Here is a 27018-nt window from a genome sequence, read left to right as displayed (position 1 = left end):
ACCACTAAGGGATAACGGTTCAGAAGTTTCTGAAAATCTGATTGGGCCGCTATTTTCCTATGATATTTTGGCAAACAGATCCATAAAAAAATTACCTGTTTTTCACTATTCTAAATACTTCTTAAGTTCATTTTTTTTTCTTGCTTGTGAATTGTGAGACATAAATATCAGTTTTCCAGAAGTCAGACATAGGTATCCATTTTCCAAATATCAGATAGAGGTCTCCATTTTCCAGTTGTCAGAAATTGATATCTGTTTTCCAGTAGTTAGACATTGTTATCTGTTTTCCAGTAATCAAACAATGGTGTCAGTTTTCCAGCAGTCAGAAATTGGTATCTGTATTCCAGTACTCAGACATTGGTATCTCTTTTCCAGAACTCAGACACTGGTATCATTTTTCTGGTAGTCAGACATTGCTATCAGTTTTCCAGTAGTCAGACATTGCTATCAGTTTTCCAGTAGTCAGACATTGCTATCAGTTTTCCAGTAGTCAGACATTGCTATCAGTTTTCCAGTAGTAAGATGCATATATTCAACTAATCTTTAAGAAAAACGTTACTATAAGTTTGTTCCCATATATGCTGTGAGTTCTGGTCTTGTCTGTGCAGACATTTATATGATGATAAGATGTCATCTTTTTGCAAAACACTTGTTTTTCAACCATAATATTTCATCTTGTGTGGTTTATATATAGCAAACCTATCATATCAAGAACACAATGGACCATACAAATTTGTCCTTTATGGACAGGTGTTCTTTTTTACTGGTTAATAATGATCATAAATATAATACAAGGTATCTTCAAATGTCATGTACAAACAGGTGTCCTTAAGATGGTGTCTGATAAAGTAGGTTTTATGTCTCTTGTTAATGAGGAGAGTGTTCACAGGCCTGCTAGGTAGGGAAGCCAGACAACCTGGAGGAAACAAAATACAGCATTCAATGTAGTATGGTCAAAATTCGCATTAAAATGGTCACATATAAGTGCACTAGTCTCAATCCTAGTTTGTCTTGCATCAGGGAGCCAGCCACTAAAATTCCCCTATAAAATAATAATTTCTCAGCACTTACCACCTTTGGGGTAAATCAGTCACAAAAATGGATATTCTTGTATTTCATTGCAGTCAAATTAACCGTTAGAGCAGAGAGTTTCCAACATTGATGATGGGAGACAACTCTTCTAGTGTTAACATGAATGTGATGTAATGCTGTTGATGACATCTTTGGTGGGGGATACTTATGATGAGCTTAAAGTCATTAAATTTATAAACTGTCATTTTTTAAGTTCACATTACATGTATTGCATTTAATGCATTATAACTATGGATCATATAGGTGCAAAATTTGTTACCCTTGTTACCTTGGTGATGTCAAGTCCTCCTGCCTCATTTCATTCATCAAGTCATATGCATTGTAAAGTCTTCTTGCCTTCTGTATTTCAGTGTGGTTATAGTGAGACATGTGAAGTTCTGCTGCATTTTATGCCCAAGCTGTTTGACGAACTGATACAGTTGGTCAGATGTGATCTTGTCAAGGAACCAATGGTGAGTTGTTTTAAGCCTGCTGACACTGTCATTTATAGTAACTACCTTCTTAAGTTACATAAACATTCTTCTCATGGTAAATTAATGTATGTATTGGGATCAGAAATGGTTTGTTTTGTGCAAGTGACATTAGTCAGAGCATAAGGGTTCTTTCTTTGTGCTTCAGCAACTGTTTGTCATGTATACATGGCTATCCTTACATGATCAAATACTTAGGTAAGGGTGCTAGAAGGAACCACTGGATTCCATGGTATCATGTACTAACTATGTTTTAGGAGGTAATGAAGTTTCCATGCACTCATTCATCAACCCAAAGGAAGCTACTGGCAGGTTTCTCACATGCCCTTATTGGCCACACCCTAGACTCGGTCAGTAAAGGTCAGCACTTTAGACCACTCAGCCACCTGGGGCCCTCAGCTTAGTAAGGAATGTGACCCAGTTGGGAAAGAGCTTTATTTACAGTTGATTATGGAAGTGTGATCCATTTACCTTAATAAAAAAATACTTTTGGAAAACTTTTGAAAGCCCTTGAAAACTTCTTGATAAAAGTTCACCAGGAAAAGTTGAGGTTTTTTACTAAATACACAAGAAAAACACTAACCTCAAGTGGCACATGAAAACTTTATCTTTAAATAGAAGATATCACAAAAATCATTCATATAAAACCAGATGAAACTGATCATATTATGAATTCATGTTAATCAAACAGAGACTGTTGAATACATGTTACAGATTTAAATGAACTGCAGTAAATATTTCCAGTCATGGTTTCACATCAATATGAGACTAAGATAACTGGAGCCAGATCAATGAAGTCTAGTTGGTCCTGCTTGGACATCCTTTATAACGACAGTAATGACCATCTTTGAAATCGTATCTCTTCTCATCCTGACTAGATAGTCATTTTGACATAGTGTTTTCACTTGAACCCTTTTATGGTGTCAAGTTGATTCTAAATCAAAATGGTGCTGATCTGACCTCCAATATCACCAATACAGTGGATATATTGAAAATCCTGTTATCGTTAATCCTTCCATAGGGTTTTCCCTAAAAGATCTTTATGTGTTGCATTGTTCTTAAATGAAAATGGTCCCAGTGTGACATCCAATATGGCTAATATGGTGGCCATCTTAGAAATCTGGTAATCAGTGCCCTGTTGAATGGATAACCATGTCAGCATGATATTTTCACTAATAGACTTCTCACTCTGTGTAATTGCTCATAAATGAAAATAATGTCAATCTCACCTCCCAGAACTTGAAAATTCTTGCAGCAGCTACATTTTTCTATATGGATGGCCAAACTGACATGAACATTTTCTTTTTTAAAACTCCTTTCATGCAGTATATGGTTATTGCTGTATTAAACTGATGCTAATCAAACATCCAAACTGGCTTCCTTGATGGCCAGCCTGAAAATCCTAATGTGACGACTTCTTCTGAAGGGATGGTCTTATCATCATGGGTTTTTCACTAAACCACTATTATAGCAATAGCATTTTGTATCTGACCTCCAGTATAGTAACATAATGACCATCTTGAAAATCTTGTCATCATCACTTCTCTTGCATGAATGGTGGCAACAGCTTAGGATTTTGACAAAACACTTATTCATATGTTTATATTGGTTGCAAATGAAAATGGTGTAGATCTAATCACCAACTTGCCAGCAGTTTTGTGAAGGATTATAGTAAACCTGAATAATTGACCTCAGGTTCAAGTGAAAGGTCATTCCTTGCATCTTATACTTCATGGAGCCTATAAACATTCTGCCTTGTAATTTTTTTATCAAAACTTGTATCTTGTATTCAGATCAGTAAGTTGATAGCACTCTGATATTGAGTTGAAGGTAAAGGTGTTGACTTAGGTTTTTAGCTTTATTTACAGTTGACTATGGGAGTGTGATCCATTTACCTTAATTAAAAAAATACTTTTAGAAAACTTTTGAAAGCCCTTGAAAACTTCTTGATATAAGTTCACCAGGAAAAGTTGAGTTTTTTTTGCAGTTTTAGCTGTACTGGCTGGTGAGCATGATAAATAATGAAGAATGAACAGATTTTTTTTATCAAACCCTGTTTTTGAATATATTAGAGGAATACCTTGAAAAATACCACTTAAAGCAGTTCAGAATATAATCTTTTGATTCCTAGAAGTTCTGTTCAGTCATAGAGTGTCAGTCATCTGACAAGACTCATGCTTACATAATATCCTTGAACTGCCATTCTTGGGGATGGTGAAAAATTGCAACAATAAAATCATGTGTTTATCAATTTTAATAGATGTTACTTTTCAAGACATTAGTTAGTCTATTATCTGAAATTGATAAGAGAAGTTATTTGACAAATCACCAGAACCCTACTGTCTCATTTGCCTTAGCAAAGTATTTTTCTTTTTAAATATAAGTTCTTCTTTTGGAATCTTACTGCTTTTTGATAAAACAGAATTTTGGAGTTATTGAATAAAGACATTTCAGAAAATTTGATTGAAGATTCTAACTGTTTCCAAGGTAGCAGTCTTCCTTCTTTTGAAACAATATAGCTGTCACAAGTCGATTTATCCTAATTGCATGCAGATATTCTTGCTTATGATTTTACCTGGGTTTTTTTATATATAAAAATCCTCAAAATATAACAAGATATAGAAATTTTAAGGCTTCAGTCATCAGATCTAGCAGTATTATTGTTAACTTGTCATAATTTTAATTAAAAAAAAACAACATTCATAGCAACTATGAATGAAATGGCAGCTCAAACCCTCAGCTAATGTGGGCACATGAGAAAGCTTGCCAATAGCTTCTCGAGGATCATTGGTTCTTCCCAGGGTTTTCACAGGTTCTTCCTATACCAGTTATACTGGCTTCCATGTATTGTCTATCTTGCGCTGAAAAATGGTGCTAAACACCAATAGCAACAAACAACAATAACTCAAGTGAAAGCTGATCCCTGGATCAAGCAGTCTGTGTTGTTTACATTAAATGGGAAACAGCTTGTGCAAGATAGTGAAGTTGTAACTTATCTGTAACATGTTTGAATTGGTGAACAGTATGAAGTTGTTTAAATGTCACTGGCCACCTATATTGTACAAACATGTGATATTATTATAGTTATGAACAAAATGCATTGGTTATGTATGCACACCATGAAAATGTTTAATTAGACTTAAAACTCTGCTTTATAAAATGAAAAAAATATTCAGCAATCTCCGTAAACGATCGGTAGTTTCCGCATGCCAAAACCGGATATGACATACATTTATCCCTTCTATTCAACCTAGCCATTCAAGTGCTTAATTTCCCCACGTAAATATCTATGTGATATAGCGTACAATCGTGCTTTTGTACAGCAAATATGGTGCACTGTGTTGCATACGGATGTAAAAAAAAATGATCATGGGAAAAAGCATTCTTTCTTTTTCCAAAAAACCATGTTTACCAGAAAAAAGTGGATTTAATCTGTGGGATTGAATAGGGGAGGGATGGGAAAGTTTTATCATTTATGCCGGATTATAGTGAATTTGGCCCAAAGACAATTCGGCCCAACTCGAAATACAATTCGGACAAACTTAACAATAGTTTGTACATTCTTTTTCTTCAACAAAAAAGTAGATGCTATGTAAGATAGGTTTTAGGGAGAAAAAAACTAAATTTAAACAAACAATTTTGATATTCTTTGAAAGAAAATAATCATATTTCGTAACATACATATTTATGAGAGAAAACACAAAATGACATATCTTGCTTGATCTAATTAAAATATTTATATGCATTTTGTTATGCTAAAAATATATGCATCTGCACACCGACATTCTCAATTTAAGTCTTCCGGTCAAATTATCAATAACCATTTATAAAACAAAAATATGTACCAGATAATATTCTACATAATATATATACATTTTGCTAAGGGTAGTGTACATGAGGTATTATAACAAATATACTTAATTTTAGGCTTCACGTTGTAACACAGCTACATACAGTACATACTAGATTACACATGAGAGAGAGAGAGAGAGAGAATAATGTTGAGCATTTTGTCAGTATTTAGTTGCTACAATATGAAATTCTTACCTGTTAATTTTATTGTTTGTTTTTATTTTCAAGTAGTCATAGTGTGTGCACACGTAAAATGAAAGCTTGTCATTACTGGTCAATATTTGCTCCACAATTCGGTACAAATTAGAAAGGAAATAATTTTGTGTTTAATTTGTGCCCACCCACACACACACACACTCACAGTACAAAATAAATTGATAAACATACACTTGTTTCAAAATAAACTGAAAGAAATTAACCTTGTATTGTTATCATATATTCCTTCTTTTTTCATCATACGAAAATAATTTTTTAAAAATATATATCCACGAACTCCATATATGTAGTGGATGCTGGCTTGCATATGCATCCTTAGTGTAGTGTGCATCGCTTAATGTCAAATAACAAAATCGCAAATGAGACGAAAGCATCACCCGATTGCTTGAAAGCACCTGCCATTTACGCATGATAAGTTACTTATTGCAAACTGACCCATGTTGTATTGTATCCAGGTTAACTATAAGTCGGTGTCATGCAAATAAAAAAAATCATTATTTTAAAATACATTCAATCTGAGTGCAAATGGTTATCTTTTTGCTAGCATGGGTTACAAAAGGATTAGTAATGCAAGTTATTATTGTGTATACCATTTGCCCTGCAAACATCAATTATGATTACATATGGCAAACAAATAGAAGCCCGGGTGATAAACACAACTGGCAGGGAGCAATAAACTCATTGTTTAAACATACCGACAGGATATCAAATACATAGGTTATTTTATTACAATGCAAACCAACCCCAGAAACTTGACTTTGGTATCTTTTTAGTGTGCCAATTTTTTCTTCTGAAGTCGGCTGACAAAATGAAGTCAAGTTTGGTTCCTTTGGATTCTTTAAGTGTGATGATTTCTTTCATCTTTTTTTTATAAAGTCTGCCGACACAGGGAAGCCAGCATTGATTCTTTTTACCTGTATTAATGGGAATTTTCAGAATAAATTGAAACAGTGGAACAGTTTTGAAAGCGACACAATCTAGGGTGTTGTTCATGCATACCGATCTAATGCTGAAGAGTAAATTAGTTTTCATTAGTTTCATCTAAATATTCCCAATCCATAGTTTATAGTGTTTTATTTTTTGACAACAAGAAGCATGTACTTCGTCTTGTAGGGATAAATGTACGACATTTTGGTTTACATCTTCTATAGGTGGGAAATCATAACTAAGGGGAAGTAACAGCGTTGTATACTTCTGTTTCGAGTAATTAAATTATTTTTTCTTTACACTTGATAATTTTTTTGTTCTTTTTGTGCAAGTATAACTATTTTTAATCATGTAAAGCAAATCTGATATAAATAGGAAAATGTTGGAGTATGGCTGGTGACCTTGAAGCAAAATACGAAAACCTTAGAATTTTTTATCCAAAGGTTTCACATAATTATTATTCCTCATGTAATTACAAAACAATTCACACAATTAGCTGTGGTACAGTTCAGGATTCCATTGAAATGTTTAATGTACTATTGAAGAAAAGCAACATTTTTAACCCTATAGTACAGAATTAATAGACTTATCACTCTTGATAAATGGTTGTCATAGTGATCTGCTTGTATTGTGCTTGCTTTTCATATAGTAGTTACCTGTTAAATAATCGAGTATGCAGTATCACACCATCACATCCATTTTTATACCACATCATTTCTGTGAAGGGGGTATTTGGTAAAACCTACCTCAAGAGACCATGCCTTCTGCCAACATAAAGTGGTTACTCAAAACAGGTGGCCCATCATAATGGGACTGTGCAGTAGGGACATTTTTCAATGGCAAAATTCAGCTGGGTTTAAAAAGGAAATATTTTCATAATTATTGTACATGTATTGTTTATTATAGTTGTTATATTACTTGCAGCCATTAAAAAACAATCATTTAGAACTAAAAACACATTGATCATAAACATTACAATTTTTATGTGAAGTTCACATGTTGGAATTACATCACATGAAAATTTTGTAAACTTATCATGGAGACTGGTAGGGTTTATCAGGTGGTTGCTAATGTCAGTGCATTTACATAGTAAAATGGATCCATACATCATGATTTTGGTCATAAATGACAGGTGGTCACTTGAAGCAGAAGTAACAGAATCATATTTTACTGTGCAGTGTTACCTATGTCTGATTAAAAAAATTTCTGTACAGAGTTAATTATGTTCATTATGACGTCTGTCTTAACTTTTATTTTACAGTACAGATTTACCTCTGTCCATCTTTATTGACATGTCTGTTCCAAATTAGATTTTACTATACAGTGTTACCTATATCTGTCTGTTATGACATGTTTGTCCCAACGTTTACTGTACAGTGTTACCTATATCTGTCTGTTATGACATGTTTGTCCCAACGTTTACTGTACACTGTTACCTATATCTGTCTGTTATGACATGTTTGTCCCAACGTTTACTGTACAGTGTTAGCTATATCTGTCTGTTATGACATGTTTGTCCTAACATTTACTGTACAGTACTGCCTATGTCTGATCATAATAACATGTTTGTTTCAAATAAGATTTTGCTGTACATTGCTACATGTGCCTGCCCATCATGACATGTCTTATAAATTTTCTTAAGACTCAGTAAATATGGACTTTATGGATTGAAACTGAATTTAGTTTACAGATTAAAATTAAAAAGATCTAGGTCAGATTTGATTTTTGATCATTTTTGGACAATATATGATGGATTGATGGCCCTTCTGTGTCTTAGTAAAAGGCCCTCCACTTTCTTCATATCATTTGGGGTATTGTATCGTGTTGTCGTATATACAATGTGTGTGTGTGTGTGTACATATATATATATATATATATATATATATATATATATATATATATATATATATATATATATATATATATATATATATATATATATATATATTTATTTATTTATATTTATATATATACATTACTGGCATTAGCAGATAGCATCTTACTGCAAAGCTTTCTGCTACATCCTCCTGTTTGTTTCAGCTGGTGAAGGTACTGAGCTATCTCAGTTCTCAGGGTGAGTCCTTGGCTGATCGTATTCTCAGACGTCTCTCAGAGGAGGCTTCAGCCATTGGTTACAGTCTTCTCAGGTAAAAACAACCTATATTTATTATAACTCCTTACTCTTCTGGATAGATGTTACGTTGTCCATCTGTTCAAGTTCTGTGAATATGTGTACATGTGTGTCACTTTTATAGTTTGTTTATTTATAAAAAGATTAGGAAAGGAAACCTCTGGGAGTTATCTTTTCAGGTCTACTTTTGATACAGAGTTACAGACCCCTGTCATTCATAACTTTACTAAATCTGCATTTCAGTTGCATTACATTTGTGTTCTGTTTGTATTGCATGTGTTCCATTTGCATTTCATTCACATTTCTCATCTCATCATTTTTTATTTATGGTCTCAAAATGCATTCTTGTTTTTTTAATTTTGTCCATTGTTTCTTTTAATGTTTGCTCATTTGGAATGAAATGGAATTGCATTTTCATAAGTCTGGTGTTCTGTTTTTTAAGTGTTAAAGAGAAATATAGCTTTCATGTGTTAATAAAAGTGATTTAATGAAATGAATTAATCATATTTAAAAAGCAAAATAGATCATTTAATTTATGATAAATTAAAAGCTATATATAACTGCTACAGATATAATACTAGCTGTAGAGTATTTGTCAACAAATTTTGCTTAATTTATTTTCTTATCTAATGAAAGATTGTAAAGATATAATTTAGCATTAGCTTGAAAATAAACAAGTTTCAAATTCATTTATTAAATGCATTCACATTTCATTCTGTTTTCATTTATAATTCATAATTTTGCATTTGTGCTCTCCGTTTTCTTCAAAATGCATTTATCATTTCATTTGCATGAATTTCGCATTTCATTTGGATTTCTTTTTCGTTATTCTTGTATTCATTCTGCATTATGTTTATATGCATTCTGCATTCTGTTTTTATTTCAGGTAATATTTACTATTTTCAAGGTCTGTATATTTATTTTAGCTTTAGGTAAATTGTGTGTTACAGACCCACCTACCATATTTGGTATGTTTTCAGATAGCAGTTGTGGCGGGAGGCTTCTAAAATATTTTAAATTGGTATAGCAAACAAGGAAAATGAAACCTCATGAATGATAAGTAAGTACTTATTATAATGTGATACTCTTAAAATACAAAAGGAAATTTATTTCTATCTATACCTGTTGGACTGTGAATGAAATACTGACATTGCTTGCTGGTTCTTTTGTATTTGATACATGTTCATCCATCAAAAAACACAGACATGTAATGGAGCCATGGCATTATGCATGTTGTGTGTGCTTCCCATGAGACCTGTCACATTTGTAATCTCCTGCCACACTCTGCTAACCACATTTGTAATCTCCTGCTAACCTCTGCTAATCACATTTGTAATCTCCTGCCACACTCTGCTAATAATTTGTAATCTCCTGCTAACCTCTGCTAATCACATTTGTAATCTGTTAACCTCTGCTAATTACATTTGTAGTCTGCTAACCTCTGCTAATCACATTTGTAATCTGCTAACCTCTGCTAATTACATTTGTAATCTGCTAACCTCTGCTAGTCACATTTGTAATCTCCTGCTAATCACGTTAGTAATATCTCACTACCTGCTGCTGTATAACTGGTGATCAGAAAAGTCTGTACTATGAACACACTCAGACTTGATGGCTGAACTAAAAGAAATAAATAAAAAAAACTAAATAAGATTTCTGAATGAGTTATAATTTAAAAAGATCTGTCATAAACAAACAGTGACAAGCTGCTTATAGGCTATGTGTTGTAAGCAAATGTAGGAAGCTATAAGAACTAGCAATTATAGACATCATACACATGTTGTATGCAAATGTAGGAAGGCTATAAGCAACTAGCAATTATAGACATCATACACGTGTTGTATGCAAATGTAGGAAGGCTATAAGCAGCTAGCAATTATAGACATCTTACATGTGTTGTATGCAAATATAGGAAGGCTATGAGCAACTAGCAATTATAGACATCTTACATGTGTTGTATGCAAATGTAGGAAGGCTATGAGCAACTAGCAATTATAGACATCTTACATGTGTTGCATGCAAATGTAGGAAGGCTATAAGCAACTAGCAATTATAGACATCTTACATGTTTTGTATGCAAATGTAGGAAGGCTATAAGCAACTAGCAATTATAGACATCTTACATGTGTTGTATGCAAATGTAGGAAGGCTATAAGCAACTAGCAATTATAGACATCATACATGTGTTCTATGAGTCAGTACCACAAGTAGCTAGCAGTATATAAACAGTATTTTGGGTGTATTGAATGCAAACATTGTAAGGTTCAATAAAAAAGCAGCTAACAATAAATAGGCATTATCATGGGTGTGTTGCATGCAGATTTTGGTAGAGTCGATACCACAACCAAGTACTAGTATAAAAACAGTATTAGTGGTTTGATAAATGTATTAAGGTTCTAAAATAAACATGACCTGTTAGATGCTTTTTTTTCTATTCTTTATTTTTACCTCTTTTTCTTTTGTTAAGTTGTCTTGTTTGTCAAGGAAAGAAGTGATTAATTAGCCGCAGAACAACAACCATCTTTAATCCACTGTTCATAATGCTGTTTTAAAATTCCTTTGAATTTGATTACCTATACTGATGTATTCTTTAATGGGATCTGATATAGGATTATGGTTGACAATTACAATGGAGATATTACCTTTAGGTGTCTTTATCAAAAGTCAATACTGCCACATCCACTTAACAGCAGTTTTATGAATTCTGTGCCATAACACCCACAGTTGTCTTTATCAAAATCAGGACTGCCACACCCACTTTTTCTCAGCAGTTTTAAGAATTCTATGCCACCACACCCTCAGTTGTCTTTATCAAAATATGGACTGCCACACCCACTTATCAGCAGTTTTATGAATTCTCTGCCATAACACCCTTAGTTGTCTTTGTCAAAATCAGGACTGCCACACCCACTTCTCAGCAGTTTTAAGAATTCTGTGCCATCACACCCTTAGTTGTCTTTATCAAAATATGGACTGCCACACCCACTTAACAGCAGTTTTATGAATTCTCTGCCATAACACCCTTAGTTGTCTTTGTCAAAATCTGGACTGCCACATCCACATAACAGCAGTTTTATGAATTTTCTGTCATAACACCCTTAGTTGTCTGTCAAAATCAGGATTGCCACACCCACTTAACAGCAGTTTTATGAATTCTCTGTCTTAAACACCATTAGCTTTCTTTATCACAATCAGGACTTCCACACCCACTTAACAGCAGTTTTATGAATTCTAAACCTTAACACAAATGCTTGTATTAGATTTTGGAGGAGAAACAATTTTAATCTGACAGTGTATCTTTCCAATATTGTTGTGTAATAATTTTAACCCACCTATATGATCCTGTACCAGGCTTTACTCTTAAACAGAAACACTGTTACAGAATGAATCTTTATTGATGAATGGCACAAATGATTTTCAATTATGTTAGTTGTTGTTGTTGTTGTTCTAGGGTTTAACACCATTTTTCAGCACAAGATAGGCTATACATGGCGGCCAGTATAACGGGTGGAGGAAGAACCCTGGAAAACCCAGGGAAGAACCACCGACCCACAAGAAGCTACTGGCAGGCTTACCCATGTACACACGCTAGCCGAGCCTTGGACTCAAACCCATGCAGACAGAGGTGAGATGGCAGTGATCCAGAATGGTGAGCGCTTTAGACCACTCAGCCACTCGGGGCCCCAATATGTTAGTTATATGTGTGCTTAAAAATATTTCTAGCTAAGTGGAGTATTTTCAGATAAAATTAGATACCTAGCCATGACCAGTTGAAAAATTTCATCACTGTTTAATTACTGGAAAACACATTGAGACTTCTGCTTCAAAATGACATGCCAGGTTACCTTAGATTTTGTGCAGAATCTTAAATTCAGGAAGAAAAGAATTGTAAATCATCTTTTGAAAAGTAGAGGTCATTAAAAATTATCTTCAAAAGTAATTTTTGGTGAAAATAATTGAGGTCCAAGATATACAAAACTACAATAATCATCTTGTTCCATGTATACTTATGACATACACAGCAATTAGTCACAAGTGTATAATTATTCTTTCTGTTTTGTTAGACATGCTATTTAAGAATGCTGACACTAAAATAACACATCTTGTCCATTGGAGCTGAATCTTGTGTTCAACAATGAAAGAGTACACACAGATTACTGTAAATGTATATATTGAAAGTATTGAACAATGAAAGAGTACACACATATTTCTGTAAATGTATATATTGAAAGTGTTCAGTAATGAAAGAGTACACACAGATTACTGTAAATGTATATATTGAAAGTGTTGAACAATGAAAGAGTACACACAGATTACTGTAAATGTATATACTGAAAGTGTTCAATAATGAAAGAGTACACACAGATTACTGTAAATGTATATATTGAAAGTTACAAAGTCTACAGCAGAGTTTCTGTAAATTTGGGAGAATGGTCTTAAATTAACCTACATTACGAATCCAATAAAATATTGACTGAAAATACTCAGAATGTCAGACAGTTGACTTCCTAGAATCTGTTATAACATGCAGTTACAAAAGTCTTATTCGTGCTTTGTAAATGCGTTCATGAATTAAGATATCTACTGATGTGGGTTTGGACAACTAAGGTGTAGGAAATAATGTTTGTGAAATTGTTCATGCAACGATGGATTGTTTTTGACATACAAGTCTGGATTGCTGAAATTGAAAAATTTTGATTGAAATTTTACAAATTGCTGTCATTTATCCAAATATATGGACACTGTGTTTTCTAAATTTTTTATAATCTTCAATAGTATATCATATTTTGAGACACCAAGATACTGATTGCAATTCTGGTGTCTTCTCTTTTTGTTCCTTTAAATATATTGCCAGATGGGTTCAAGGGATTGTAGTCATCTATTCATTCTAATTAGTATGGATAAAACATAAACAAGTACAAGTTTCAACTTGAATGTGTCTGTACCTAAATAAAAGTTGGATCCACTATCCTTTATTTGTAAAGAAAAACATCAACACATTGTCTTGTTAGTGTCCTTTATCCATAGAGAAGGATAAAATAAAACCTTGATTACCTAGTCATCATGAGACCTGCAGTCTATTCATCCATGCCCCTTAGTTCCCACTGGAAACACCACAGCACATTTTGACACTATCCATGAGGGAAACTTTGCCATCACTGTGGACTTTGCGCATACATTCAGGTCTCTATTCACAAGGCACCCAGGATGTTCCTGTGATTTGCCTACAACATCATCTGCCAATTCAGGGCACTCTAATTGAGGCTTAATGTTGGCCCCTGGGCCTTCACTTGTCTGACGAATCGAGTCATGGCGCATGTCCAGACCTTTTCTATGGCAGCAACATCAAGTTATCTGGACAACATTCTGCAGCAACATCAGTGAGTTAGCTGTAACAAGACATGATAATCCTTCCGATTGGGACATATCATCAAGGAAAACTCTGACCTAGTACCATCTGGATGATTTTTTCACCTAGGTATGGAGTTCAATACACAGGCAACATATTTTGTCTCCCTTAGGATCAGGCATTAAAATGACCTGTGGTAACAACTTACTTTCAAGGATATTCTATCCACATTTAATCCGTTCACCTACTGGGATTGTTCAATGCAGCAGCGGACCTTATGGTCATAGGTCACCTTCTTTTGCATTGCTACTCATTCCTCTGCAGAAATGGAGTCCTCAAGTTTGCCCACTGGACCATCCTCTCACTGTTGGCACCCAACTGAGGCTCCATCTGTGGAATTGGGACCAACCTAACTTGGTTCACAGCGGGTATATATCTACACATGCTCAAGATTACAGTCTGTACCAATGGAAGGCTGGGGAGCCTGCTTACTACCATCCTTTTGGTATGCCAGTGGTGCCTGCTCTCCCCAGGAATGACATCTTCATATAAATAATTCTGGAGAGGACAGCTATTGTGAAAAGTTAACCCTTTAATTGGTAGCAGGAATATTTAGATGGCAAGGGAGTTCTCATTCTGTCTGACAATGTTGATTTATCTCAAACAACAAGGAGGAACCCAATCCTACAATGGTGATTTATCTCCAACAACAAGGAGGACCCCAGTCTCCAGACCTTTGCATCATGGTGTGGGACTTTCTGAAGTGGTGTTGTCATCAACAAAGCAACATACATATTTGCATATCCCAAGACACCTCACCCTACAAGACCCAGTCCAGCCTTTCAGGTGATACTTGAATAATAACTGAGCCATTGTAACAAGAGAGATCGTCTCTTTTTACTTTGCATGAAAAGGACAGGAGGATCTATAAGAACAGACTGGATTAAGGGGGGTTATTCACACAACATATAGGGGAATAACCCCAGCTCAGTGAACTTATTACACACTTCAGCTCACAAGGTTCAAGCAGTTGCCTCCAACCTAGTATCAGACTGGAACTGTTCGCTAACCAACATCTTTCAGGCTGTGAGGCGGAGATTGGAGTCCACATTTTCTAGCTTTTATCTCCAAGATCTGTCATCCTAGAGGGCTCAGTTCGATCTGGTAGGACCTATATTCACATCTAAACCGGTCACCCATCCAGATTGATCGACAGCTTCTTAAGACAAGGCTTCGTGACTTCTGCTGAATTTGCGGGTGAAAAGTTTTCCCTTTTGAAGCTACGCAGTGACAGATGGAGTCTCCTCCACTTTGTTTACATAGAAGCTGTCTCAGTACCTTAGGGGACTGGAGATGATATCTCTCGGGTAAGGGATGTACCTCCGTCCACCTATTACATATTGTCCTAAGGTATTATGAATGGGTTCCGTATTTGAAGAAGAAACCCAATTCTTCCTAGTAAAATGTTTCTTCGAGAATACTTACCCAATCACATTACACACACACCCTCCCAGCCTTCCCACATTTACATAAATAGAGAGTGTGCCTTCCACTCAAGTAGTAACTGATAGGTTCTTAGGCTTTGCCACAAATTCTTATAGCTAAGGGGAGATCACTCTGCCTGAATGCCACATAGGCCAGCAGACAATTTTTAGCTCCCTTTATGTGAAAGTAGTATCTAGGAGGGCTGGATTTGCAAGGTAGTAGTAGTTCTCAATAGGCATTATGATTGGGTAAGTATTCTCGAAGAAACATATTTTACTAGGAAAACTGATTTCATGTAATATACCTAAGTATAAGGTTACCTCACAAACACCAATATTTGGTGCAAATATACACCATTATAAGGCAGTCTTGCATATAACACTACACTTTTATGTAATATACCCCAATATAAGGCAACCTTATATTTAACATGATAAGGTAATCTTGCATACAACATGACACTTTTATGAGTCCCAAACAGCCTTCCACCAACCCACCCACCAGCACTGTCTAGGAATATGGCAGGTATGGTACCATCAGAAAAACATTTTGTATTACTTCACTGCATTTTACATGTGAACATGGATACCTTCAAGTGTTACTCTTGATTCAACACAGAAAGACATATTTGGAGCATGAATTTTTAAAAAATTATTTAAAAAAATTGAGATGAGTGAGTTTAAAAGGAGGATTGATCATAAACATACAATAAAAGTACATTAAAAAATGGGATGCTGCTGCAAGTTTTGTACTTGCAACCTCTTTTTTGGCAAGCAGGACACAGACATTTGTGGATGTTTATATATATATCCAAATTAAATGCTGTTTTTGCTGCTTTCAAGAGTTGAGTAGTCAGTCATGGGTTAAGTGTCATTTGTGTTCATCTTTGCTCTCATTAAAGACTGGATGGAACTGTTCTAACTTCCCGAAAGACCTTGCTGCATTTTTTTCCAGCTTAGAAGATGATCTCTATGCATCTGTATTACTGTGAGGGAGTGTGAACCATGCTGTGTTGTGTATCTGTCATACTCTCCAGAATGACCAATGTTGATACAGTGTTGGCATGTATGCAAAAATAAAAATGCTCCCCATTGCTGCTGAACTTCATAAAATCCAAACTCCAGACAAGAGTTCTGAAATTTAGATTTTCTGGGCTTTGCTCAGTTTGCAGATATTTTGCTTTTAAAATGAATCAAACATGTACACCTTTTTTGACAACTAATATTTTGTGTTTTATATTTGGAGTAAAATCTGATGTCACTGCAGTCCTGCCACTTATCATGAACTTGCTGATCTTTAATAAGGATAGTTTCAACATTCTCATTCAAGGCAATGACGTGTAATAACTTTTGTTCTTTAAGATACATCTCAATGATTTATTTGACTTTAAGAAAATAGGGTTATTCAGCTTGGTGCGCTTTATCAATGCAAAGTAGCCTAATGGGCTCTGACAGCAGTGTTCAAAGAACTTATCAGCTTAGCTGTTCTCAGGCATTTAATAAGTAATTTGTAAAAATGTTGGTTACGTTTCTCAGACCACATTATCTTTTAATTGTCGCTATGATAAGCAGCTGTATAAACTGCCCCGAGGATATTTTTACATGGGCTCTAATCAGGACTGTTTACTGTTTATACAAACTACATGCAATGGACATATCTAGCTCACGGTAGGGGAGGTAATAAGACTACTGAAACTCATAGTTCAAAACATGACTATTGGAGGGGTTGGGAGTTTTTTTAAAAATCATTTTTCTTGTCACATTTTGTTTTAGCAGGTATGTGGTACATGTGATGTGTGTTGGAATGTCCTCGAGTAATGTTTGTATTGATCTTTAAGAGATTGGTTAGCTTGAAATAAAGGTATTTAATGCACAACAGTGAACATCTTTATGAGAAAAGCCATTTATTGACAGTTCCGATTTGAAAACGATTCTTCAACAACTTAATGCACCCCCTTCTGACCACCTTTTTACTATCGTCCATCCCATTTTTAATTTTTCAGAGGTCCCAAGCAGCTCACACCCTCGCTTATATTGCAGTCTATGTTTCTGAACCTTGTTGTGCATGAGTTTTCAATGGAGAAATTTTATACATGACATTTTTATGTGATATAAACTAGTACAAGGCAGTCTTGCATTATAACATCACATTTTTATGTAATATACCCCAGTATAAGGCAATCTTGCATGCAGTATGACATTTGTATGTAATATACCCCAGGATAAGGCAATCTTGCATGCAGTATGACATTTTTATGTAATATACCCCAGTATAAGGCATCCTTGCATGCAGTATGCAGTATGACATTTTTATGACTCCTCTGACCATTATGGTGAGGGACCAGAATGTACTTCATTTCAATGTGAAAGTGAGTTCTTGTCACTTGCTACACACAGCACATGTCAGCTCACGTCCATTTACATATGGGGGACAAGGAAGGGAGCCACATGTGGCCTCAACAAAGTAAAACAACCGGCCTCCTTCATCTCTGTACCCAGCTGGGTCAGCTTCAGGGGCTTCATCCACACAGATGAACTCACCTGCAGCTTTGTGGCTATGGTGACAAGCCATTAAGTAACCTTGGTACTCCAAATGCCAGCCTTCATAGCAGTTGTTACGTGCAGGAAGCATGAATACATTGGTTCTGCTATGACTTCTACATACTGAACATGGCATATTGTGATTAAACAAGTGCTCTGCATTTTTTGTTAGAAAATATGATGACGATTTATATTCAGCACCATAAATTAAACTTAAACCATTGCTGCCATCAGAATACTTGTTCCATACAGGATCATGTGGAAGACAGAGTGTGTTAGCGGCTGCACCGTCATACTCATAGGATGATCCTGCAACCACACCATTGTATACAAGTTCTGTGTCCCCAGTGGGACATGTTGTTCTGCCCCAATGGACATATATGGCCCCACCTGAACTGCTCTTCAAATCTGTTTGACCTTGATGTGTTTCTCTCATATCAGTTCTATTAATGTTTATATCATCAATAGCTCTCTTTGATCGTGAAGGATTCCCCTCAACCTGTGTCAACCTCAGCATGTTTCTTAATTCTTTCTGTGCCACCAATAGTCTGCTGACCAGTACATCCAGATTCCTGAAAGTAATAAGGCTAGTAATTAATCATTTGAGATGTATTTGTCTTGTAAACTGTTTCATTCACAGAATCACTACACAACTAAAAGTACATTTTAACCAAGGTATAGTAAAAATTGCTAAAGTATTTCTTAACATTTTTAATCAAAAAGAAAAATATGTTTTTTTCACATCTTCAAACACATGCAGACTTAATAATGATATATTTTAACTTAACGCTTTTTAGATCTGTGTAATTGCTGAATTTAGCCATGTATATAAGGTCCCTATCTATTCATAGCATGTTAATACCAAGAGTTTTAAAGGAAATATATTCTATGTATTTTGGGAATTCATGTTCAGTATATTGAAGAACTTAGAGGAAACATGGTACTAATGATATGGAAAAATGGGAACCAGCCTGGAAATTGGTGAACATAAAATAGAGTATATATAGATTTGGCTGACCAGGATTGGTTAATAATGTAAGTTATATTTTAGGAAAAAGAATTTTGAGAGATTATCTTTGTTGTAAGTGGGAAAAAATAGAGACATTGTTTTATTGATGGAATTTCTATTTCATGGTTGTTAACCATGTATTTCAAGACCCAATGAAAGTTGTTCTTTTAAAGATGTCTGACATCACTTGCACAAACCATACATTTAAGTACCACAAAAGATGTCTTGGACTGAAATCTGGCAAAAGTTGATAAACAAACAAAACAATTACATTAGCTATTTATATATACTTGTTAATTTTGCTTTGAAAGGGGACCTGCTTAATTTACAAACACAGGGTGTTGAAAGCCCAATGATGAGACAAAAGTAAACAAAAATTTCTAATTGAGTAAAATTTTAATTCTACTATCTTGCCACAGCAATGGTATCAGTAATTTCTTTTGCCTTTCCATCAGTTGATTTTGACAGAATCCTTTCAAAAGGTCAAATTTGGTGACATTTTGCATTTCCAATTTTGTCAATGCAGTTATCGATTCTTGGCAATGGAAATGAATCTGTTTTGGTCACACTTTTCATTTTTCTATAGCCTGTGCACCTGTGGAAAGTATTATATGGTTTCAGTACAAGAATGCATGGTGAACTCCAGTCACCTTTACTTGGTTTAATGAATCAGTCTCCAGCAATACTTAATTTTTTTATCAGACATTCCAGGTTGAGAGGATTCATCCCGATGGATGCTGTTTCACAGGTGTGAAATCTACAATTTTTGCATCATGGTATATTTTATTTGTTTTTGTTGGAAAAACTGAAATCAAGTGGTTATATTCAAATAACTGCTGTTTTTATTCACTCCCTTCTTGTGGCTGTAGATGTAAAAGTTTCTGGTCCAGATTATTCAGTATTTTTTAATTCGGAAGATTGTTTACACCAAACTCATTACAGTCTGATTGAATTCCATCACTTAAATCCAAACATTATGGGACAGGTACAACTAAACTGACTGATAATTAACATGGCTATCTCTATCAACATACTCATTTAACATATTAACATCCCAGGAGTATTAATGGTGCAATTTAAGTCGCTTTCTTTCTAACCTTAAAAAGACCATGGTACTTAACCTGAAGAAATTTTTGAGGTATGGGCAAGGGAGCCAGAACTCTATCACCAGGCTGAAAACTCCTTAACTTGGTATTTCTGCTGTGAGGTATGGGCAAGAGAGCCAGAACTCTATCACCAGGCTGAAAACTCCTTAACTTGGTATTTCTACTATGAGGTATGGGCAAGAGAGCCAGAACTCTGTCACCTGGCCAAAAAACTCCTTAACTTGGTATTTCTACTATACCTTAGTTTTATTTTTGACATAGTCTTAGGTAAGTGACCAACACAGACCACCATTATTCAACAAAATCGTTTTTGAAGATTGCAGATTAGCCATGAGTATCTTCCAAAAATCATGGCGCTTGAGACAAATCTGCACATGGTGAGGAACATTAACAAAGCTACACTTGAATTCCTGAAAATAACACTTTCATTAGAAGAAGTGTTCTCAGAAAAGGGCAGAGTAACTGGTAAAAAAAGACTCTGAGAAGTTCCTGTCTCCCTTGAGATTTTAATAGGGATAGGATTGTCTGAATCATATGTAATATAGAACCTTTTGACATGAAAGGTTCATAATTCTCCATAATAAAATCAGAATAAGGTTTTGTTGACCCATACTGCTTCATTACATGACTGTAACATTGACCTCTTAGACATAAGAGCATTGGAATAGCTCTGTCTTGATTCTGTTGCTTATTTTTCAGTCTATAGCAGTGAGATATAACATGCCCTTCTTGCAATGGGTGCACATAAGAAGAGATAAGGATTTCCAATCAGTCTTATAAGAAACTTATTCCTAAAAGTCAAATATTGTTCCAGTTTGGAAGTACTAATATGAATCTGAGATGGCTTTTTTTACCAGTAAACTGTTTGAGTGGAAGATTTACTGACAAAATAAACTTCGTGAGTCAAAGAATAATTGTCAGCTGTACGAGCAGCATTTTCTAAAGTTTACTTATCAAGATAGGGCTTAAGGACACTTTGGATTCAGTTCTTGAACTCTTCAGCTAATATAAATTGTCAGGTTATCATAGTCTTGACTTATCATAGTCTTGACTTATCATAGTCTTGACTTATCCTAGTCTTGACTTATCCTAGTCTTGACTTATCATAGTCTTGACTTATCGTAGTCTTGACTTATCGTAGTCTTGACTTATCGTAGTCTTGACTTATCAGTCTTGACTTATCATAGTCTTGACTTATCATAGTCTTGACTTATCGTAGTCTTGACTTATCGTAGTCTTGACTTATCATAGTCTTGACTTATCATAGTCTTGACTTATCATAGTCTTGACTTATCATAGTCTTGACCAACCTTCTTGGCTGAGCACTATTGTTCTTTTTCTCTTGCAAATTTAATGTGGGTCTGTGCATTTTCATTTTTCAAGTTCTTAAAGCTTTGTCAATATGCCTCAGGTACCAGCTCATAACCTTTCAAGATACATTCCTTAACCAGATCATAATCAGTGCTTTGCTGTATGGACAGTGAGGTGTAGACTTTACAAACTTTGCCAGTAAGTACACTTTGTAATAATAAAGTTCAAGGCTCTCATGGCCATTTCAACATTCAGCAATTTTTTTCAAAATGAAGAAAATATTTATCTAATTTTTTTTTTGTTTAAAAGAGGATACAAACCTAATATTTCTGGTAACATCAAAACATGAATTTGTGTGTAAAGTTGGGGAATGCTTTCCACTTGCCAGCTCAAATTCTTTTAATCTACAATGAAATTCCCTTTCTTTTCTATCTGCATCTGTATTTCCCACTCTTCTTTTTTCTCTCTCCATCTTTATTTCTCACTCTTCTTTATCGCTCTCCATCTTTATTTCTCACTCTTCTTTATCTCTCTCCATCTTTATTTCTCACTCTTCTTTATCTCTTTGCATTTGCATTTGCATTAGCCTATCATCTCTTTCTTTTTCTTTCTTTCTGTCTTTCTTCTTACTGCAATTAAATTTGTCTTCTTTCTGTAACTGCATTTGTTCCCTTCTGTCATTGCATTTGACTCTCTCTCTCTCTCTTTCCTCTTTCTCCAATTGCATTTCTTTTTCTTCTTTCTGCAGCTCAAGCTTTCTTAACTCAATTTCAATCTTGTGTTTTGCTTTCACTTTTGTTACTTTTATGTCAGAGCCCTATACAAGCTTACTAACGAAACCTAAAGTATTTTTATCCCAAGAAGTTCTTTTCTACCAAATATTGGACCAAAATATCATTTTGTTGCTTCGTTAAAGTAGCCTTCACCTCAGAAACTCATATTGCCTGGCAAGCTAGAGTACTTCATCTTTTTTCACGGAGTCTTCTTTCCTGGGTAGAATTTAAAATAAAGTTCTCTACTTTAAATGACATTTTGAAAGCTTGTTGGTTTCACTATGGATTTCTCAAATATGGCAAATATTACCTGGGACTTCCAGTTCCAAAGTAATGTGAATTTAAATTTCATAAATAAAGTTTTCCGAAATATTTTAGAGAAGTTTTTATCCCTTGGACAAGTCCCTAATTTTCTGTTGTGATTATGATCTTGAACTAATTAACAAAAAAGAGTAAAAACTAACAAGTTTTATCAACAGATAATTTATTTCCCTAAAATACAAAGTGAAAATTTAAAAAGAACAGTCTTTCGAATTAAGTCCCAAATAGTCCTAAAAGTCCGAATGTATAGTTCTAACTGAATTACAATGGTATTCCAGTTAAATTCCAGTATTGAATGTGCTGATGTTCCTGTAGTCTTGAATGTTGTAATGTGCCAATAGCATGGATTGTGGTGATGTGCTTGTGATGTACCCCTAGTTCAGTACATTTTGAAATCCAAATCAAGTACCCTCTCTGAAATGTGTGACTGGTCTAGATTCAGCACATGGTCCATTGAACTGAAGTTTTAGGTTTGCTGGTCAAAGATCTGAAGAGCTTATGTGATGGCCTGTTGTATGTATTCTGTCATCTGTTGTCCATTGGCTTGTTTGTTATTGCTACTTCTCATAGTAATCTACTCGGAAGATTGCTATGAAACTTTACATGCACATTCGTTATATGGTTTAATTGGTCCTAAATGAAAATGGTGTTGTTCTGACATCCAGTTTGACTGCCCAAGTCATCATCTTTGTTATAAGATTGAAACTGAACAGATGCTTGCGAGGGTATAAAAGTTTATGAAACAAACAAAAGATGAATAAATAAATTTTCACTACAACACATACAGAATGAAAATTGACTTGCACACCAACCCACTACAAATAATACACTATTACTATACTGAACATGTTATTGAGACACATATGTGTAACAAGAATATAAGTATGGTTCTCACATTCACAATGTGTACAATGAAAATAATATGATTTATGGAGTCAAATGAGACAAATGAACAGATTAGTGTGATTCACAGAATTGTATGATGCAAAATAAAATAAGTATGGTTCACACAATCATAATACCAAAGAAAAAAAAGTGGTTCACACAACCATATGATAACAATGAAAAATATGTAGGATTCACACAACCATATGATGACAATAGAAAAATATGTATGGTTCACACAACCAAATGCCACAAAATAAAGTATGGTTCAGATAACCTCATGTTACAAAGACAATTGAGTATGGTTCAAATAACCATAAGTTACAAAGAAAATTAAATATGGTTCACAACTACGTGTCCTTGCAAACATTACACAACGTAATGGTCTTTATCCAGGAGTTGAGAAGTCATGTTATAATTCCCCTTCCTTCTCCAGAATTACACATCCATATTCACAATTCCCACCATGAAACAGACACACTTTTGGTTGAAATGGCTTCACTGCTGCACTATGGATACTAGCCTCACCATACTGATTCCTCTAGCCAATCTATCCATTTATCCATCCATCCATAAATACAGACATGACATGACAGTCCTAAATCTGTAGTTCTAAGTAAGAGTTGGCTTTGACAAGATCCAAAAGATCACTGTGTCGCATATAACAAAAAGCCTCCTATAAATACATGAAGAAAGCAAATGTACACAACCAGGGGTAAGGTACCCATGCATACCATGCTATACAAGTATCTTGCCGCCAGCAACCTACAACAAGATGCATGTATTGTTCAGTCATGCAAAACCAAAAAAATGAACCACGTAACGCTGTATGCGTGTATGAAGTTAATAAACCAAATTGTTCTTAAGGCATACCAAATTATTTTCTTGCCTATTCCATGACAGTATTGAAACTCTTGTTTTGCTACTTCTCCTTAATGGATGGTCATACTGACATGGAGTTGACACTTAAAGAATTGGTATGATGTCCACTTGTTCGTAAATGAAAGCTGTGCTTATCTCCATGATGGCTGCCATTGCAGCCATTTTGAATATCTTCTTGTTGCAATTCATCCTGAATTGAAAGTCATATCAGCAATTGTCCAGAAGACTTTTTATTGTCTTGCTGTTCCTAAATGAAAATAATGCCTATATAAACCTCCCCAAAAATTGAACAATCTCACAACAGCTACTGCTCCAAAATGGAAGAGCATATCAACATTTTTTTAAAGTACCTTCTTTTATTTGCAATATATTTTTTATATTAAAAAATGATGCTAATCTAACATCCAAAATGGAAATCTTGATGACCATCCTAAAACTCTTTATATGGCAACTTCTCCAAAATGGATGGTCATATCAACATGGGCTTTCACTGAAGCACTATTGTAAATTTGAAGCAATACTTTGCTGGTTTTGAATAAAAATGTTCATTGACCTCCACCAAGTCACCATTGTGGCCTTCTGGAAAATCTTGGTATTACAAATTCTCTAGTATAAATGATGCCAGTGACATGGAGTTTTCACTAAAACACTTCTTGCAAATATTCAGTTACTTTTGAATGAAAGTAATTCAGATCTAACCACCAACCACCAACATATCTACACTTTTGGGAATGCATTTTGAAATCCTGACCTAATTACCTTAGGATTAAGTCATTTGTTATTGTTTGCATTTATGTATTTAATGAGCTTAATGAACACAGTGCCTTGTACATATACAAGAGAACTTTGACCTGACTTTGTATTTAGTTGAAGATACACAGACATTGATTTTGAGCTCAAAGATCTCTGGTTTCAGCTGTAATGGCTTGTGAGCATAATAACAAGTGTGAATGGATTTTTATCAACTCCATTTTATGGATATATTTAATGAATACCTTGAATGATGTCACTTAAATATCTTTTTTCTTTCAAAAGTATTGTAGATTTAAAACGTTACTCATTGGTATATCTTGACATTATCTGTGACAGGTTGAATGATTTCTTCTTCCAATAATGTGCTGGGTTGCTCTGAAACATGCTCGCACATGATTCGAGGTTCAAGGTCTGTGGTAATGACAATTTTACACACTACTTACTGGTATCTTGTAAACACATTAACTGACATTTGTAAGAAAATATGTGTTGGAGTTGCTCAAGAATATCAGAAATGGTTTTAATACTCTGCAGGTACAGTGAAAAGATAGTCTTGCCTTTGAGTCCTCGAAATTCCTTTTGGCCAGTCCCTTTGAGGAACTCTTGTTAATTGCAATAATGATCATTCAACATGTGAGCTACAATATGTGGATAAATGTTTGAGAAAAAAAAATAGAAATTTTGAGCTGTTTGCATGCAGAAGCAATGACAAGTGACAAGCAGAGTAGACTTAAAAAATTTAGAATTATAGATCATCTATGAATGAATAAAAAATAAAAAGAAATGTGTAAGGATACATGTTTTCAAATTACAATCAACCACCCTTCTTACCTCAACTTGACAGTGTCATATGCGTCTCTCATTGTTCCAGGGTCAGCTTTAATGTCCAGGTTTTCCATTACTTGACTGTCAGCAGCTCTTTTGTTTCTTTTCTCTTTTGGGTAGTTTTCATATACAATGGAATCATCTTTCTGCTTGGAGTCATGATGAGGAGTGTTTTGATTATTCTTTGAGCCAAAGATCATGGTCTGTAAGTTCATGAGGTCTAATTGGTGCATAGCTAATGCAGCTATGCCAGCCATTAAAAGGAATCCTATGACTATTTTGGGTCTCATACTTTGCACTGATTGCATTTTAGTAGCTGTTAACACTGTTGCAAATGTAATCTAATTATAATCTCCAAATGTACATATGTTATATACTGTTGCAACATCTTACGCATCCACATGAAGGTTCCCTTAAGTTTATTGCCTCATGGTGCTTGACAAAGAAGAGGATAGTCCTACAATGTACACACCATGTTTTGGTATGCTCCAGGTTAATTCCAGACACTTCAAAATCAACATCCCATTTTAGTTGCCAAGCTGGTAATTTTGGAATTTGAAAGAAAAGATTTTAGACAAAATGTAATCATTCCAGTGACTGTTTAAACTGTTATGTAGTGGAGTCCCATCTATAAGTGATTTAGGTGGTTGCCTAGGGCACCAAGTCAAATTAAATCCAGATTTGAGGTGAAATTATTAGGGAGGACACTAATTACATGGTTCGCCTTGGTCACTAGTTACCAGCAGCTATTCTGGGACTGCTAATTGTGTGCGTGTATTTTTAGCATAACAGGCCCTTATGCCAAGTGAGGTTATGGTAATTGGTACCACCAATACAAATTAAAAATCGTACAATCACTTACATCTCCAAAACCATGAAATAGAATTGGAAGTTTTTTTGAAGATAACATCCTGGCATAAATCCTTTCTTGTTTGTAAAAATAATGCCAGTTCAATTTCAAACATCGCTAACATTACTAAAGAAAAAACTTAAATGACTTTGCAAAAACCACTCAACAGAATTTGACCAGATTTAACAGAAATATCTTGGCTTGAGGCCTTTCATGTTTAAAACATGGCCAATATTGCAA

The 27018-nt window shown here is 34.7% G+C and overlaps 2 protein-coding genes across 2 annotated transcripts in view; one reads left to right on the top strand and one right to left on the bottom strand.

Moving 5' to 3' along the window:
- Positions 1–27018, top strand: part of LOC149786362 (E3 ubiquitin-protein ligase HACE1-like) — a 142718-nt gene that overhangs the window by 36741 nt on the left and 78959 nt on the right. Inside the window, exons 10-11 of the mRNA XM_089976789.1 lie at positions 1443–1544; positions 8598–8704. Coding sequence (XP_089832915.1) covers positions 1443–1544; positions 8598–8704 — 209 coding nt within the window. The remainder of the gene's footprint in view (positions 1–1442; positions 1545–8597; positions 8705–27018) is intronic.
- LOC149786363 (uncharacterized) lies at positions 13002–26643 on the bottom strand. Its single transcript, XM_089976790.1, has 2 exons — positions 25935–26643; positions 13002–18635 (listed from the first exon to the last, which is right to left on the bottom strand). The coding sequence occupies exons 1-2, from the start codon at positions 26234–26236 to the stop codon at positions 17903–17905; spliced, it is 1035 nt and encodes a 344-aa protein (XP_089832916.1). The 5' UTR covers positions 26237–26643; the 3' UTR covers positions 13002–17902.

Source organism: Sinohyriopsis cumingii, chromosome 12, assembly GCF_028554795.1.
Source record: "Sinohyriopsis cumingii isolate HCF-2022 chromosome 12, ASM2855479v2, whole genome shotgun sequence".
In the NCBI taxonomy this organism is placed as follows: domain Eukaryota; kingdom Metazoa; phylum Mollusca; class Bivalvia; order Unionida; family Unionidae; genus Sinohyriopsis; species Sinohyriopsis cumingii.
The sequence above is the reverse complement of the archived record's forward strand: the minus strand, read 5'-3'. Positions and strand labels throughout refer to the sequence as shown.

Excerpts from the sequence above, each read along its gene's own strand:
- LOC149786363 (XM_089976790.1), bottom strand. The coding sequence starts at position 26,236 with ATGCAATCAGTGCAAAGTATGAGACCCAAAATAGTCATAGGATTCCTT. Across the intron at positions 18,636-25,934 it reads TATGACACTGTCAAGTTGAG|GAATCTGGATGTACTGGTCA; the intron begins GTAAGAAGGGTG and ends TATTACTTTCAG.